This window comes from Apodemus sylvaticus, chromosome 15, assembly GCF_947179515.1.
Source record: "Apodemus sylvaticus chromosome 15, mApoSyl1.1, whole genome shotgun sequence".
Classification (NCBI taxonomy): Eukaryota; Metazoa; Chordata; class Mammalia; order Rodentia; family Muridae; genus Apodemus; species Apodemus sylvaticus.
The window spans coordinates 40,341,114-40,356,407 of record NC_067486.1 but is presented as its reverse complement, the minus strand read 5'-3'; the positions used below and the strand labels follow the sequence as shown (position 1 = coordinate 40,356,407).

The window sequence follows — 15,294 nt, the reverse complement described above, 5'->3', positions numbered from 1 at the left end:
AATGAATGCTATAGAAAAATCATCATTGAGATTAGAATATATCCAAGTGGTTATGAGCAAAACATTGGTAGAAGTTTAGCTGATAAATTTGGTTGTGATGATTTTGTAGACAGAAATGGGAAACATATTGCTGGAGAGCAAAGGGAATATGACTGCTATTTAACACTGAGGCCCACAACTGCCTGTGTCCTACTGTTTGTGAAATGAAGACACAACAATGAACTGAAGTATTTGTGTAATACATTTCTAAGAAACATGTTAATGCACAGTAGGGCCTTTTCTATGTACATAGTAGGTACAAAGAAATGGACAATTTCTATTTAGAATTTGTAATTAAACAGGAAGCAGAACTTAAAAATTTGGCATATTCTCTTTGGCCTGTATATATTAAACTTTGTCAGAACATGCATTCATCAGAGCCATAGACGGCCATAGCCAAAAGCCAGTCTCAAAAGGCAATTAAATATTTGATTATCTATGCAGAATTCAGATTCTAGTTTTCAGGGGAGAAAGCAGTGAAGCATTTCCTTTTATGAGATGTCCAGAGTGCAGTAACCTTGAGGGGAGAACAGTTTAAAGAATCTACACCTATTTTCTATACAGAATGCACATGCCCTGTGGGAAGCTACGGAGATGTGGCTGCTTCTACATAGATATCACAGGACTCTTATAAATATTTACCTGGCAGAAAACTGATTCACTTCTATTCACTGTATGGAGTTCCTCATTGGTACAGAGATCAACCACAGAGATTCCTAACTTTAACCGGATGTATGTGCCCAGGCAAACACTATTACATAGCAAAGTTGCTGCCCAGAGACTCAAATATGTTATTTCCAGGCAGAGTCATTCTGGTAGACCATGGTTGATACCTCTAACTGCTACGTAAAGTCATTGATATGTGACTGAAGCCTGGGAAGGCCACCAGCACCCACGCACAATCCCTGATATCTATTATCAGTGGTGTTATGGACACAGGAACAGTGAAATCCTGAAACCTCCAATCTATAAACCATAGTATCTAGAAGACAAAGTATAGAGAAAGGTGTCTGCTTTTTTTCCATTAAGTTTTTTAAATTCTATTTTTGTGTGTATATATGTCTGTACATGTGGTGAATATGTGTGGTATATGTATATGTGTGTGCTGGTGTGTGTAGACACCAGAAAAGAATGTCCATCTTCTACTTTTTTATTGGTTATTTTATTTACATTTCAAATGCTGTCACCCACCCTACCCAGCCTCCCTTCCACAGAATCCCCATCCCATCACCCATCCTCTTTGCCTCTAAGAAGATGCTAGCCCACCCACCTACCCACTTCCTGCATCACCTCCCTAGCATCCCCCCATTGCTGGGGTTACAAGCCTCTACAGGACCAAGAACCTCCACTCCCACAGACGCCAGATAAGGCACTCCCCTGCTGCATTTGTAGCAGGAGCCGCAGACCAGCCCACATATGCTCTTTGGTTGGTGGTTTAAGTCCCTGTGAGCTCTGGGTGGTCTGGTTAGTTGATATTTTCATTCCTATGAGGTTGCAGTCTCCTTCAGTCCTTCACTATCTCTTCCATTAGGGTTCACAAGCTTGGCTTCTTCTTCTGCTTTTTATTAATCAGCTTCTGCCCTTTCTTTGGGGGAAGGTGCCTTTCTTCAATCCAGAGCTCACAGTTTTTCTGACTAGGTACCTATTGTCTTCCTATTCCCTTGCCCCGAGAACTGAATTTACATGCACAGATGAGATGCTTATCTTGTCACATGGGTCTTGAGATCTCAACTCTGCTTCTCATGCCTGGCAGCATGAGCTGTTGAGTAATGAGAGATAGCCTGGAAATAAATTGAGGATTTCAATTCTGACTCTCCAAATGTCAAAAATATGATAGATAAATAACCACTGTTTATAAACCCTTTATTGTATAGTATTTTTATTATGTTAAATTGAAAAGACTAAGACCTCTGCTTATTGTATTTGTATGGAGACTAACACTTATGTAAGTCTAGGTTTAGAGATGGTGAGTTGACTAAAGAAGCAAGTTGGGAGCTAATTTTATGTCAGTTGCATTGGGCCACAGGATTCCCAGGATGGTACATAATATTTCTAGATGAATCCATGAGACTTTGATTTTTTTTATAGAGATCAATATTTAAATTCCTGGATTGAATGGAGAAAATGACTGTCCAATTTGTATGGGGATTTTATTTTTTGTGGGATAGAATGATAGGTTGAGTTTATATTACACTTCATTCTGAGCTAAATTGTGAATCATCTGTTTCACCTAGCACTTAATGGTTGTCTGTTCTTTCGACTTATACTATAATTCACTGAAAATGTATACCATTCTGAATAAGCAGACCAAAGATTAGCAGGTTATAGGATAAAGATGGAATATCTCTGCTTCCATGAAAATCTGAGCCAAGGTCTTATGATAATACCATTGTAGAGATGAAGGTAAGCAGATAGATATAGGTATATGAATGGGTGGAAATACACACACACACACACACACACATTTCCACACACACATATGCACACATTCTCTCTCACACATACAATCTCACACATGTATATAAAGGAATGGGGAGAAGATAGAGTTATATTTTATTCTTTTTTTCTTAAAAACCTTCACAAACATGACATTTCAATGCAAATTTATTAACCTTCTTTCTGTCAAAAATAGCCACAAATAATATCACCACTATTTGTTGTTCCTAAGTAAGTTTCATGTGGATGGTAGCTTCTCAAAAATGATAACTAAATTACTTATATGGTTTATATAATTCATATTATATGTTTATAATTTATAATTTTATAATATAAATATAATTTATAATTATATATTTACATATAATTATATAATTTAATTGAAAATAATTTTCCAAAAGTTGAGACATCTAGCTTCTTTAGAGAATTTGTTTTATGAGAACAAAGATTCCTAGGATCAGCCTAATTTAATGGAAGAAAAGGATTTATTGGATTTTTATAGGACAACTTATATTTCTGAAGAAAAAATGCTTTTAAATAAGCAACTAGTTCATCCTTTGGGGTAGATGCCTTAATCCTATATGCAACACTTACTGCAAAATGGAAGGCAAACACAAAAGAGAAAGTAGAAATCTTCAGAGTATTCACAGGTGCTGTTTAAGTGAGAGATATGTGACAAATACAATTAAAATACACATAGGCTTATAAATGTTGTTTCTCCAATTGTTTTAAACCACGATCTTCTCTGTGTGCTCTCTCAGAAGCATTGGCATGTCTCAGTCAGAAAGAAGCCAGTGCCAGAGCTCATTCGTGTTAGCTCCAACATGCTCTATGGATGGTTCAAAAACTGGTTAGAATGAGAATTTTAATAGAAGACCCTAATGCTTTTATTAAATCAGTCTTAGCATGTGGTTAATATTCATCATGGGTAGTTCACAAATTAGAATTTAAGAAGCTCTGCTTTAATTTTATTGAAAAATTTTCATATGATATATTCTGATGACAATGTTTCCTCTTAAAACTCCTCCCAGTTCCTTCCCACCCTTCTACCCACTCATCTTCATACCCCCTATCTCCTTCTATTATCTTTCTAGAAAGTAAGGAAACAGGCAAACAAAAGAAACAAACAAATCAGATTTTTAAAAAGATAAAACAATAAAACACACACACACACACACATGAACACACACACCACAAAGACACAAAATCAAAAACCCTAATACACAAGCAAAACCAGCAAAACAAAACAAAAACAAAAAATGATAACAGAAAAACCCAAACAAAGCAATGTGAGACAATGCCTACAAAAATATAATTGAATTAATTTTTTGCTGGCCATCTAATGTTGGGCATGTGTGAAAGATGCTCCTTTAATGTGGTTTGTTTTTGTTTTCCTTGCACATTCATTGATTTTACCTAAATCATTTTAATTAAATTATTTTAGGTATATTCCAAAGGTACCCTCTTTCCTGTCCTGCCTTCCTGAGTTCTTCACCCCTGGTGCTCCACCACCTGCCCACCTGCCTGCCCACCTACTCCCACTTTACCCCCACTAGCATCCCTCTTCCCTGGGGCATCAAGTTTCCACAAAATTAAGCACTTGCTTCCTCCCCGACAAGGCTGTCCTCTGCTACACATGTGCCTGGGGCCATGGACCAGCCCACGTATGTTCCTGGGTTTTTGGCTTAGTCTCTGGGAGCTCTGACATGTCCCTGTTAGTTGACACTGTCTAAAGGGTTTCAATCCCCATCTGTTTCTTCTGTCCTTCCCCTAACTCTTCCATATGGGTCCCTGACATCAAGCCAATGTCTAGCTGAAAGTATCTGCATCTTTCTTAGTAAGTTGCTGGTAGAGCATTTCAGAGGGCAGCCATGTTAGTCTCCTGTTTGCATGCACAAAATGGCATCAGTAATAGTGTCAGGATTTAGTGGACATGATGGATACCAATGTGGGCTGCTCAGTGGTCAATGGATAATCTTTCTTTTAGTCTCTACTCTGTTTTTGCCCCTGCATTTCCTTTAAACAGGAATATTTCTGTGTTAACATTTTCGAAGATGGCCTCTGCCTCAACTGGGGGCCATGTCTATCTACTGGAGGTGGTCTCTTCAAGTTCCATCTCCTCACTGTTGGGCATTTCAGCTAATGCCATCCCCATTAAGTCCTGGTAGCTTCCAGGTCTCTGGAACATTCTAGAGGTTCCCCCTGCCCCTTAACCCCCACTGATGCATATTTTGATTCCTTCTCCTGACCCTCTAGGTGCCCCTTCGTCCCTTTTGTCACTCCCCATACTTCTTGCTGCCCCAACTTTTCTACTCTCCCATCCAGTTTCTTCCCTCTATCTGCCTCCAATGATTATTTTGTTCCCATTCTAAGAGGGTTTCCGGTATCCATACTTGGCCCTTCCTTTTTGTAAAATACACTATAGTTTGTGAGTTGTATCACGGCTATTCTGAATTTTTTTTTGGCTAATAGGTACTTATCAGTGAGTACATACCACATATGTCCATTTGGGTCTGAGTTACCTCACTTAGGATGATATTTTCTAGTTCCAGCCATTTGCCTGCAAAATTCATGATGTCCTCATTTTTAATGGCTGAATAAGTACTCCAATGTATAAATGAACCACATTTTCTGTACCCATATTTTGGCTGAGGGATATCTGGGTTGTTTCCGGTTTCTGAATATTACAAAAAAAAAGGCACCTATAAACACAGTGGAGTATGTGTCCTTGTGGTATGGTGGGACAACTTTTAGATATATGCCCAGGAGTGGTAGAGCTGGATCTTCAGGAAGAACTATCTCTAATTTTCTGAGGAACCACCAGATTGATTTTCAGAGTGGTTGTACTAGTTTGTAATGCTACTAACAATGCTTGTCTTTTTCCACATCCTCAACAGCATGTATGGTCACTTGAGTTTTTGATCTTAGACATTCCAATTGGTGTAAGGTGGAATCTCAGAATCGTTTTGATTTGCATTTCCCTGATTATTACGGATTTCCTTAAGTGCTTCTCATACATTTGAATTTCCTTTTTTAATAATTCTTTGTTAAGCTCTGTGCTCCATTTTAAAATGGGGTTATTTGGTTTTTTTTAAGTCTAATTTCTTGAGTTCTTTGTATATTTTGGATGTGGATAGAGGGAGTTTGAGTAGTGTTGGTATTAGTTATTCTTTGAGGGTCTTGTGGAATTTTGCACTAAAACCATCTGGCCCAAGGTTTATGTTAGGAGACTTATAATGACTGGTTGTATTTCCTTAGAGTTTATAGGGCTATTTAAATCATTTCTCTATCTTGATTTAACTTTGGTAACTGGTATCTGTCTAGAAAATCATACATTTCATTAGGATTTTGTGGGGTACAGGTTATTGAAGTAAGACCTAATGATTCTTTGAATTTCCTCAGAGTCTGTTGTTATATCTCCCTTTTCAGCTCTGATTTTGTTTGTTTGGATACTGTCTCTTTGTCTTTTAGTTAGTTTGCCTAAGGTTTTGTCTATCTTGTTGATTTTCTTAAAGAACCAGCTCTTGATTTCATTGATATTTGTATTGTTTACTTTGTTTCTAATTGGTTGATTCGCACCCCGAGTTTGATTATTTCCTCCCTTCTACTCCTCTTGAGTGTGTTTGCTTTTTTTCCTAGATATTTACAGTGTACTTTTAAATAATGGTATTCAAATTTTCTAATTTCTTTATGGAGGTACTTAGTGCTATGAACTATCCTCTTAACACTACTCTCATAGTGTCCTTAAATTTGGGTATGTTGTGCCTTCATTGCCATTGATTTCTAGGAAGCCTATAATTTTGTTTTGCTTATGTATTCCTTGACCTAGAATTTATTGAGTAGGAAATTTCTCAGTTTCAATGATTATGTAGGTTTTCTGTTGTTTTCATTATTGTTGAAGACCAGCTTTAATCCGTGGTGGTCTGATAAGATACAAGGCATTATTTCAGTTTTCTTATACTTGTTGAGGCTTGCTTTGTGATTATTTATATGCCCATTTTGAAGAAGGTTCTATGAGGTGGTAAGAAGTTATATTCTTTTGCATTTGTGTAAAATACTTTGTAGTTACATCCATTTGATTGATAATGTTGGATATTTCTCTGGTGTGTGTGTGTGTATGTGTGTCTGTGTGTGTGTGTGTGTGTGTGTATTTAACCTGTCAATTGGTAAGAGTCTGGTAATGAAGTCTCCTACTATAAATGTGTGAGATTTGATGCACAATTTAACCTTTAGCAATGTTTCTTTTTCAAATGTATGTGCCCTTGTGTTTGGGGCATAGATGTTCAGAATTAAGACATCAACTTGGTAGATTTTCCTTTTATTAGTGCAAAGTGTCTTTCCCTGACTCTTTTGATTACTTTTGGTTGAAATTCTATTTTATTAAATACTAGAATGGCTATTCTAGCTTGTTTCTTGGGTCTGTATGCTTGGAGTAATTTTTTCCAGCCTTTTACTGGGAGGTAATGTCTATCTTTATAGCTGAGGTGTGTTTCTTGTATATAGCTGAATGACTGATCCTGGTTTTGTATTAGCACATCTGTTACCATGTGTCTTTTTATTAGAGGAATTGGTTCCATTGATGTTGACAGAGATATTGATAACCAGTAATTGTTACTTCCTGTTTTTTTTTCATGTTGGTGGTATCTGTGTGTGTGCGTGTGTGTGTGTGTGTGTGTGTCCCTTGGTTATGCTGATATGTAATTACTTATTTCCTGTGATTTCTTGGATGTAGTTATCCTCCTTTGGTGGAATTTTTTTCCTTCTAGTATTATATGTAGGGCTGGATTTGTGGGAAGTTATTGTTTAAATTTGAGTTGTTTTGAAATATCTTATTTTCTCCATTTATGGTGATTGAGAGTTTTCCTGGGTTCAGTAGTCTATCTTGGCTGCCATCTGTGGCTTTTTAGAGACTGCAAATTATCTGTCCAGACCCTTCTAGCTTTTAGAGTATCTATTGAGAAATTGGGTGTAATCCTGATAAGTCTCCTTTTAAACATTATTTTGTCTTTTTCCCTCAATATTTTAATATTCTTTTTTCAGTAAGGGAGTCTCACATACTCGTATCTTAATATTCAAATTCTCATTCAGGAACAGTTCAATTAGGGAAGTAAAAATGGCAGAAATGCAAACCATTTATCTTTATCGCTAGTGTAGTATTTGGGTTATAACAACTTTACCTTTATTAATATGTACCTTTTATTAAAAAACGTAAACAAATGCCATTATCAGATCTAAACATTTCCTTTTAATGACTTTTATTAGATAATTGGATTTAATACAGGAATGATGTCTGTGTCAAATACAGGATCCATCATGTCTAATCATCTCCTTGTAGAGATTCAGTATGCACAAACATAAAAAGAAGGGAGTTATAAAATAAAGGCAAAGATACAAGGTATGTGGAGAAGGCTTTTTTTTTTTTAAAGATAGTTCACTAACCAGAGGGAGATTAAATACATAAAATCTAGAGTCTGTCCTGGTGTTCAGCACGAAAGCAAATCTGTGTAAAATATGGAGCTACTGGCAAAAAAGTGATGTGATATATGTGATTCTTTGAACTACAAAGTCACAGGAGATGAGGGAAAGGTAGAGCTGTCATGCAGAGACAAAGCTTCTCCTTTTTTCTTTCTTTTTTTAATTGGATATTTTCTTTATTTACATTTCAAATATTTTCCCCTTTCCAGGTCTCCCCTTCTGAAACTCATTATCCCATCTCCCCTTCCCCTGGCTCTATGAGTGTGTTCTCACCTCCCCATCCCCCGCCCCAATCCTGTCTTGCCTCCCTGGCATTCCCCTACACTGGGGCATCGAAAACCCTCAGACCCAAGGGCCTCTTCTCCCACTGATGTCCAACAAGGTTATCCTCTGCCACATATGTGCCCAGAGCCATGGGTCCTTCCATGTATATTCTTTGGTTGGTAGTCTAGTGTCCAGGAGCTCTGGGTGTCTGGCCAGTTGACACTGTTGCTCCCTCCATGGGGCTGCAACCCCTGCCCCCCCCAGCTCCTTCAGTCTCTTCTCCAACTCCTCTATCTGAGACCCCCACATTCAGTCCAATGTTTGGCTGCAAGCATCTGCCCCTGTATTTGTCAGGTTCTAGCAGAGCCTCCCAGAAGACAGCTATGTCAAGCTCCTGTCGGTCAGCATTTCTTGGCATCCACAATAGTGTCTGGGTGTTGGGAACCAGAGAGCTTGGCTCAACGCCCCCAGCTGAGGTGTTTGCACAGGTTTCTTGAGAGCAAAACATCCGTAGCTTAGCTTGATTCCTGCCTTCCTGCCTGGTGTGGTAGGGACTTTCCAGGTGCCTGACCTATGACTATAATTGTTTTCTCCTGTTCCTTCCCTGGCCTCCAGTATATATATTGCTGGTCTCTCAGTAAGGGGGGGGGGGCATTCTCCTTGCAGAATGACTTGTGTCTGTGTTTTTTTTTAATCCCCCTGGGAATAAACTACTTGAAGAAGATCTTCCTGCGTTGCGTCATTGTCATTCCTTGCTGGCGAGGGTGGTCGCGACATCTGGGTTTGGTGTCCATATTTGGGATGGATTCCCCAGGTGGGGCAGTTTCTGGATGGCCTTTCCTTCAGCCTCTGGTCCACAGTTAGATTCTATATTTCCTCCTGTAAGTTCGTTGCTCACTGAGAGAAGGCTTTCTTTATCTCCTTGAAAGACTTTCTTTTTATGATGGTAAATTTAATACATGTATAAGAGACTAGAACTGTCACAATGATGACTACAAGGACAGAACCAAGCAAGATAAAGAGCAGTACAAAACTAATGGAAGGAACAGAATAGGGACTCTTCAACAATGGCATAAAATCACAATAAACGTGATGTATTACAGAAATTTAACTTCAATAAAAAAAATCTCATGAATTAAGGAATGAAGAAAGCCACCTACAAATGAAATAATGACAAGCCAGAAACATAATCTATTGTTAATAATCGCTAGATAGATGTCTGCAGATAAAAACAAAACAACCATATGCCATTTCAATCAAGAGAAAACATTTCGTTTTGCACTGACGGCAAAGGAAAAGAATTGTTTTAGGCATTCTGAGAGAAGGAGATCTTTATGTTTTGGAATAACAACCTGTATTTTGGGTAACATAGTGGATGATACAAGTATCTACAAAAGCTAAACTACCAAGTAATAAATACATAGGTATCTGAAAGTGAGGATCTTTCCAGGTGGGAGTGCTCAACATTTCCCAGGACTATAATGAGATACATCACAAAACAACTAAGAAAAGCAGGATTTCCCCACTGACCTTGTTATGTAAAACTGAGGCAAATTCTGTCAGCAGTTTTGCATGCTCCCTTTCCATGGCTTGACCAGACTTTCCCTGAGGTGAAAAGCAGCGAGCCTAAAGAAATTTAAGTATTAGAAAGAGTAAAAAAAAAAAAAAAAAATAGGTAATAGGAAAGAGCCAGAAACTTTCTATCAAGATCTTTGTAGATACATAGTTCATTTACAGATGCAAAGAGTTAGCTGTGAGTTACATTCAAATTTTAGTTTCCTTTTAACTTCTGAACTGAATCAAAATTTATTTTAAGTTTTAATTACAAACTTTGTGTTGTTCATACATATAGTACCAGTAGCCAAATGTTCTCTACATGTTTTTATCTTTCCTTACTTTGGCTGTTATACAAATTGGAACCAAATTACTAAAAGCATCCTGTTAAATTTTGAAACATAAAGATAAAGTAGGCAATCAAGTGACCAAACATTTGGACCATGCAGAATGGTTGATAAATAGCCTTATATCCACACACAACTTGGGAACAAAATAACAAATGGAACAATTTTCCAAAACCCTCTAAAACTAAAGAGATTTTAGAGTAGTCAGTTTGTTATTGACCTGAAGTTCTACAGGATTTGCAGATAATTTTAATCTCTTGCTAGTTCCTGAGTCCTATATCCATCCTGATTATTTTCAAAAAATTGTTTTAGCAAATATGCCTCTTTTTGTGTCTGTAGGTCTATTATCTATCTATCTGTCTATCTATCTATCTATCTATCTATCTTTCTATTTATCATCTATCATATTTCTATTTATTTATTTTGACACAGTGTGTGTCTCACCATGAAGCTCTTCTTGACTTTAAACACACAAAGATTCATCCACCTTTGGTTCTCTCCTGAATGGTAGTCTTAAAGTTATATGCCACCATGCCTCACCCTCTTTTTCTTGGAATCTGTGTTTTCTAATCTACAAACATAATGTACCCAAGTAATACTACATTTCTTGATTTGCGACATTACTGAAGAATCTTTTCATCTCCAACACTTCTTTAGAAAGAATAATGTCACGTCAAATGTAAAAGCTGAAACTAGTTCTATAAATAACCAATAATCTGAATTTGGGGTTGGATGTACTTAGTTCTATGAGTTGAAATATAAACACACTTAAATTATTATGATTAAACAAATTTTAAGTTTTTAATTAAGCAATATAACCATTATAAACATCCTTTCTTTTTTTTTTAACCAATATCTTGAAAGAAAGTCCAAGGTTTCATCAAGTCCAACCTTAACACAGACATGAGAAAAATATAGGCAACAGTGTTTCCGTGCAGATTCATTTTGAAGCTGCATTTCTCAAGCTGAGGAGAGGTTTTATGTACTAATATATTATAAAAACAAGACCTCAGCAATGGGAGAAGTATGGGCTGTTACCAAAGACAGTGTATAAAGAAATCGATTCCCTAAGAGATTCTCTGGGGAATCCCTTTAGGACAGTGACTGCTCTCCTAGGCATTGTAAAGTTGGATCATCCATAGAGAAACTCCAACAGTTCCATTGGGTTTTGCAGCCTTTGGAATCGTAAACAACATCACTGCACACCATTGTCCTTTATTTATTTTTAATGTTTATATTGGTTATTTTATTTATTTACCTTTCAAAAGTTGTCCCACATCCTGGCCTCCCCTCCACAAATCCTCCCATATCATCCCTCCTCTCTTTTGCCTCTATGAGGATGCTCCTCCACCCTCCCACTCTCTCCTGCCTCATCCCTCTATCATTGCCCCACACTGGGGCGTCAAGTTGTCACAGGACCTCCCATTGATACCAGATAAGGCAGTCCTCTGCTACATGTGTAGTTGAAGCCAAGAGTCTCTCCATGTGTACTCTTTGGTTAGTGGTTTAGTCCTTGGGAGCCCTAGGGGTTCTGACTAGTTGATATTATTGTTCTTTCTATGGGGTTGCAATCCCCTTCAGCTCCTTCAATTCTTGGATCCTTCCCCTAACTCTTCCATTGGGGTCCCTGTGCTCAGTCTGATGGTTGACTGCAAGCATCCGCATCTGTATTGGTCAGGTGCTGGCAGAGTCTCTCAGGGGGCAGCTATACCAGGCTCCTGTCAGCAAGTGCTCCTTGGCATCAGCAATAGTGTCTAGGTTTGGGGTCTGCTGATGGGATGGATCCCTAGGCAGGGCAGTCTCTGGATAGACTTTTCTTCAGTCTCTGCTCCATTTTTGTCCCTGCATTTCCCTTAGACTGGAACAATTCTGTGTTAAAATTTTTGAGATGGATGGGTAGCAATATCAACTGGGGGACATGCCTAAGATATATATTATATTAAAATTTTGTGAATTTAGAAGAAGACTTGACAAATCTCTGCATCAAGTAAATAATGGCTGGTATGTTTAGACAAATTTTCATTTATATAGAAAATATATTTCTCCTGCTTTGAGTTGTTTATCTCTGAAATAATCTAAGTGTGATTTTAGTAAGGCCAAAAAAGGTCTAGATGCTGTCCTGGTACCAACCCCAGATGGAGCTTCCAGAGAATGCTAGCTCAGATTCCAGATGGATAGCTTTACTTTAATCTAATGGGAAAGTGTACTAATGAATGTCAAGGGGATGGAGAAGAGCAAGAAAATAGACAAAGAATATCGATGGCAGGTGTTTAGAGCTCTGCCTCCCAAATGTGACTACCACCAAGCTTGTAAGAGAGCATGTTTTACAACTGCAGATTCTGTTTCAACAGTGGGGTTGGGTCTCAGGCACCTTCTTTTATTCTACAGTGATCCTGTGGACACTCGCCAAACACAGACATAGCTAGAAAGGTGTGAACACTGAGTAATCCAGTTGCAAGTGTACATTTCCAAGAAAGAGAGAAGCAGTTGAACAACTTTTCCATTGTAGGTCAATGACTACAATGCAGCTCCAGTGCAGAGGAAGATTTGGCAACATTATTGCTAGTTAATAAAAGCATCCCGGGTTCTTTCCAAATGATTAGATAGAAAGAAACCATGCCACAGCAAACAGGGCCATCTAGGTTGACCACTTTAAGTGTGTTTAATGATATAAAAGAATGATAATAAAACGTGCAGAATTTCCTGTAAACATGAAATGTAAACAAACAGCTTAATTTACTTATTTTTGCATTTACTTAAATCTGAAACTTGAATACAGGTCTAAAGCTACTAACATAGTAAAATATTGTTTGTTTAAAAAAGTCAATGACTATTTTTTTGAAGACTAATTGTTTTGAATTGCCAGATTGAGACCATTTCCTTGGTATTGTGCAACTTTTCTTTAAATCTATACAAACTTAACTCTTCCATTTTATTGGTTAGTTCCTGACATGTATGATATAATTGAAAACAACTATATGAAACCAAAAATTATGTGTGGTAAATGTGGGGAAATTTGGAGGGAGAAAACAGAGTAGATATCATACGCCCTTGTATTGCAGTATAAAATTAACAAAAACAATGAAAAATTACATAATTATATGTAATATCATTAAAATATATAAGTATATACAAATAAAGAAACCAAAACAACACAACACAAGAGGTCTCTTAAGACATCACTAACAAATAAAGGATAAGCTTCCCTTCCCTGGACAGAAATGAGGAAAGTCAAAAGAATGCTCATAGAGTTTGCCCTTGCTTTTACTGCCATTTTCTTCATGATTGCATTTCATTTTCTGTTGTTTTTTTTTCCCTATGACATATGGTATGACTTTCTATAAGCACTGAGAGTCAAAGGAATTACTCTGGGGGAAAAAAACATGTGAAGAGCTGTTCGATATCCTGGGATTTGTTTTCCTGTGCTTAAACTAAAAGAAAGCTAAGCTTACAAAGGATAAACACATGTAAAGTGTTGAACCTAGATGGCCATGTTTGCTGTGGCATGGTTTCTACCTAATCCTTTGGAAAGAACCCAGGACGCTTTTAGTAACTAGTAAATTAGAAAAGCCACACAAAAGAACACACACCCAGCGAAATGTTTCCTTTCTTTTTTATTTAGCATGTCATAAAAACTTAATGAGATCCTTTCACATTTTCAGACTAGAAATCCCAACATTTTAAGAATTTTATTAAATATGTCACCTTATCATTGTTTCAATACTTAGACTCATTTAATCAGAGTGTAAAAATGTGATAATGACAGTTTCAAAAATCTTTGAAGTTGGGCAGTGGTGGTGCACACCTTTAATTCCAGCACTTAGGAGGCAGAGGCAGGCAGTTTTCTGAGTTCAAGGCCAGCCTGGTCTACAGAGTGAGTTCCAGGACAGCCAGGGGTATACAGAGAAACTCTGTTTTGAAAAAAACAAAATAAAACAAAACAAAACAAAACAAAACATCTTTAAACATTTTCTAAAACAAAAACATACCGACACTAAACACGCCTCTCTAATCTCTTTTTCAGTGAATCTGTGACTTGCTTGTTTCTCAGGCTGTAGATAATTGGGTTTAGCACAGGAATTATGACCGTGTAAAACAAAGAGTCCATCATACCTTGCCCATCTGTTTGTTGAGATGCAGGGAGCACATACATGAACAGAAGAGGCCCATAGTATAAAGACACGGATAGGAGATGGGCTCCACATGTGGAGAAGGCCTTCTTAATACCTTGGAGAGACTTCATTTTTAAAATTGTAAACAGCACGAGTGTATACGAAACCAGGACAGTCATAATGGTGAATACCTGTATTGAACCAGACAAAATAAATACTAATAGAAGGTTAAGAGTAGGATCGGTACAGGAAATATTATATAATGGTATAATATCACAATAAAAGTGACGGATTATGTTAGATTTACAGAAGGTTAATCTGAATAAAAACAATACATGAAACAAGGAATGAAGAAAGCCACCTACAAATACTGAAACTAGTAGGCGGATGCATAGTCTATTGGTCATAATAACTGGGTAAAGTAATGGTTTGCATATGGCTACATAGCGATCATAGGCCATTGTACCCAACAGAAAGCATTCTGTGGTCCCGCCAAATGCAAAAGCAAAAAACTGTATCATGCACTCAGAAAGCGATATCATCTTGTTCTTGGATAGCAAGTCAAACAACATTTTAGGAGTCACTGCTGACGATATCCAGGTATCTACAAAAGCCAAACTCCCAAGAAAAAAGTACATAGGGATATGCAGGTGGGGGTCACTCCAGATGAGAGCAATCAGACCTAGGTTCCCCACAACAGTGATGAGATAGATCATCAAGAATAGCAGGAAGAGGGGCACCTGCAGCCCCTGATGATCCGTGAGTCCTGTGAGAACAAACTCGGTCAGCAATGTTGTATTCTCTTTTTCCATGTGCTGCTCACTGGACGCTGCCTGAAATGAAATAAAATATGTATCATGGAGCATTCGCTAATATTTTAAGGTTAACATAGGACCAGGATTTGATATGAAATTGCATATTTACCAGAACAGTCTTTTAATTTTTCAAACCTTCTGGAACTGGGATTACAGGTGACTCTGAGGCACCACTTGGGCACTTGAAATTGAAATGGGACCTCCCTGCAAGATCAGCAAGTACAACAATCTCCAACTCCTCTCTCTAGCTCC

General features: G+C 37.6%; 1 protein-coding gene across 1 annotated transcript; it reads right to left on the bottom strand.

Moving 5' to 3' along the window:
- Window positions 1-14,109: 14,109 nt before the first annotated feature.
- On the bottom strand, window positions 14,110-15,039 carry LOC127665918 (olfactory receptor 186). Its single transcript, XM_052158541.1, has one exon. It carries the CDS (start codon window positions 15,037-15,039, stop codon window positions 14,110-14,112), a length of 930 nt encoding a protein of 309 aa, XP_052014501.1.
- Between the last annotated feature and the right edge of the window lie 255 nt (window positions 15,040-15,294).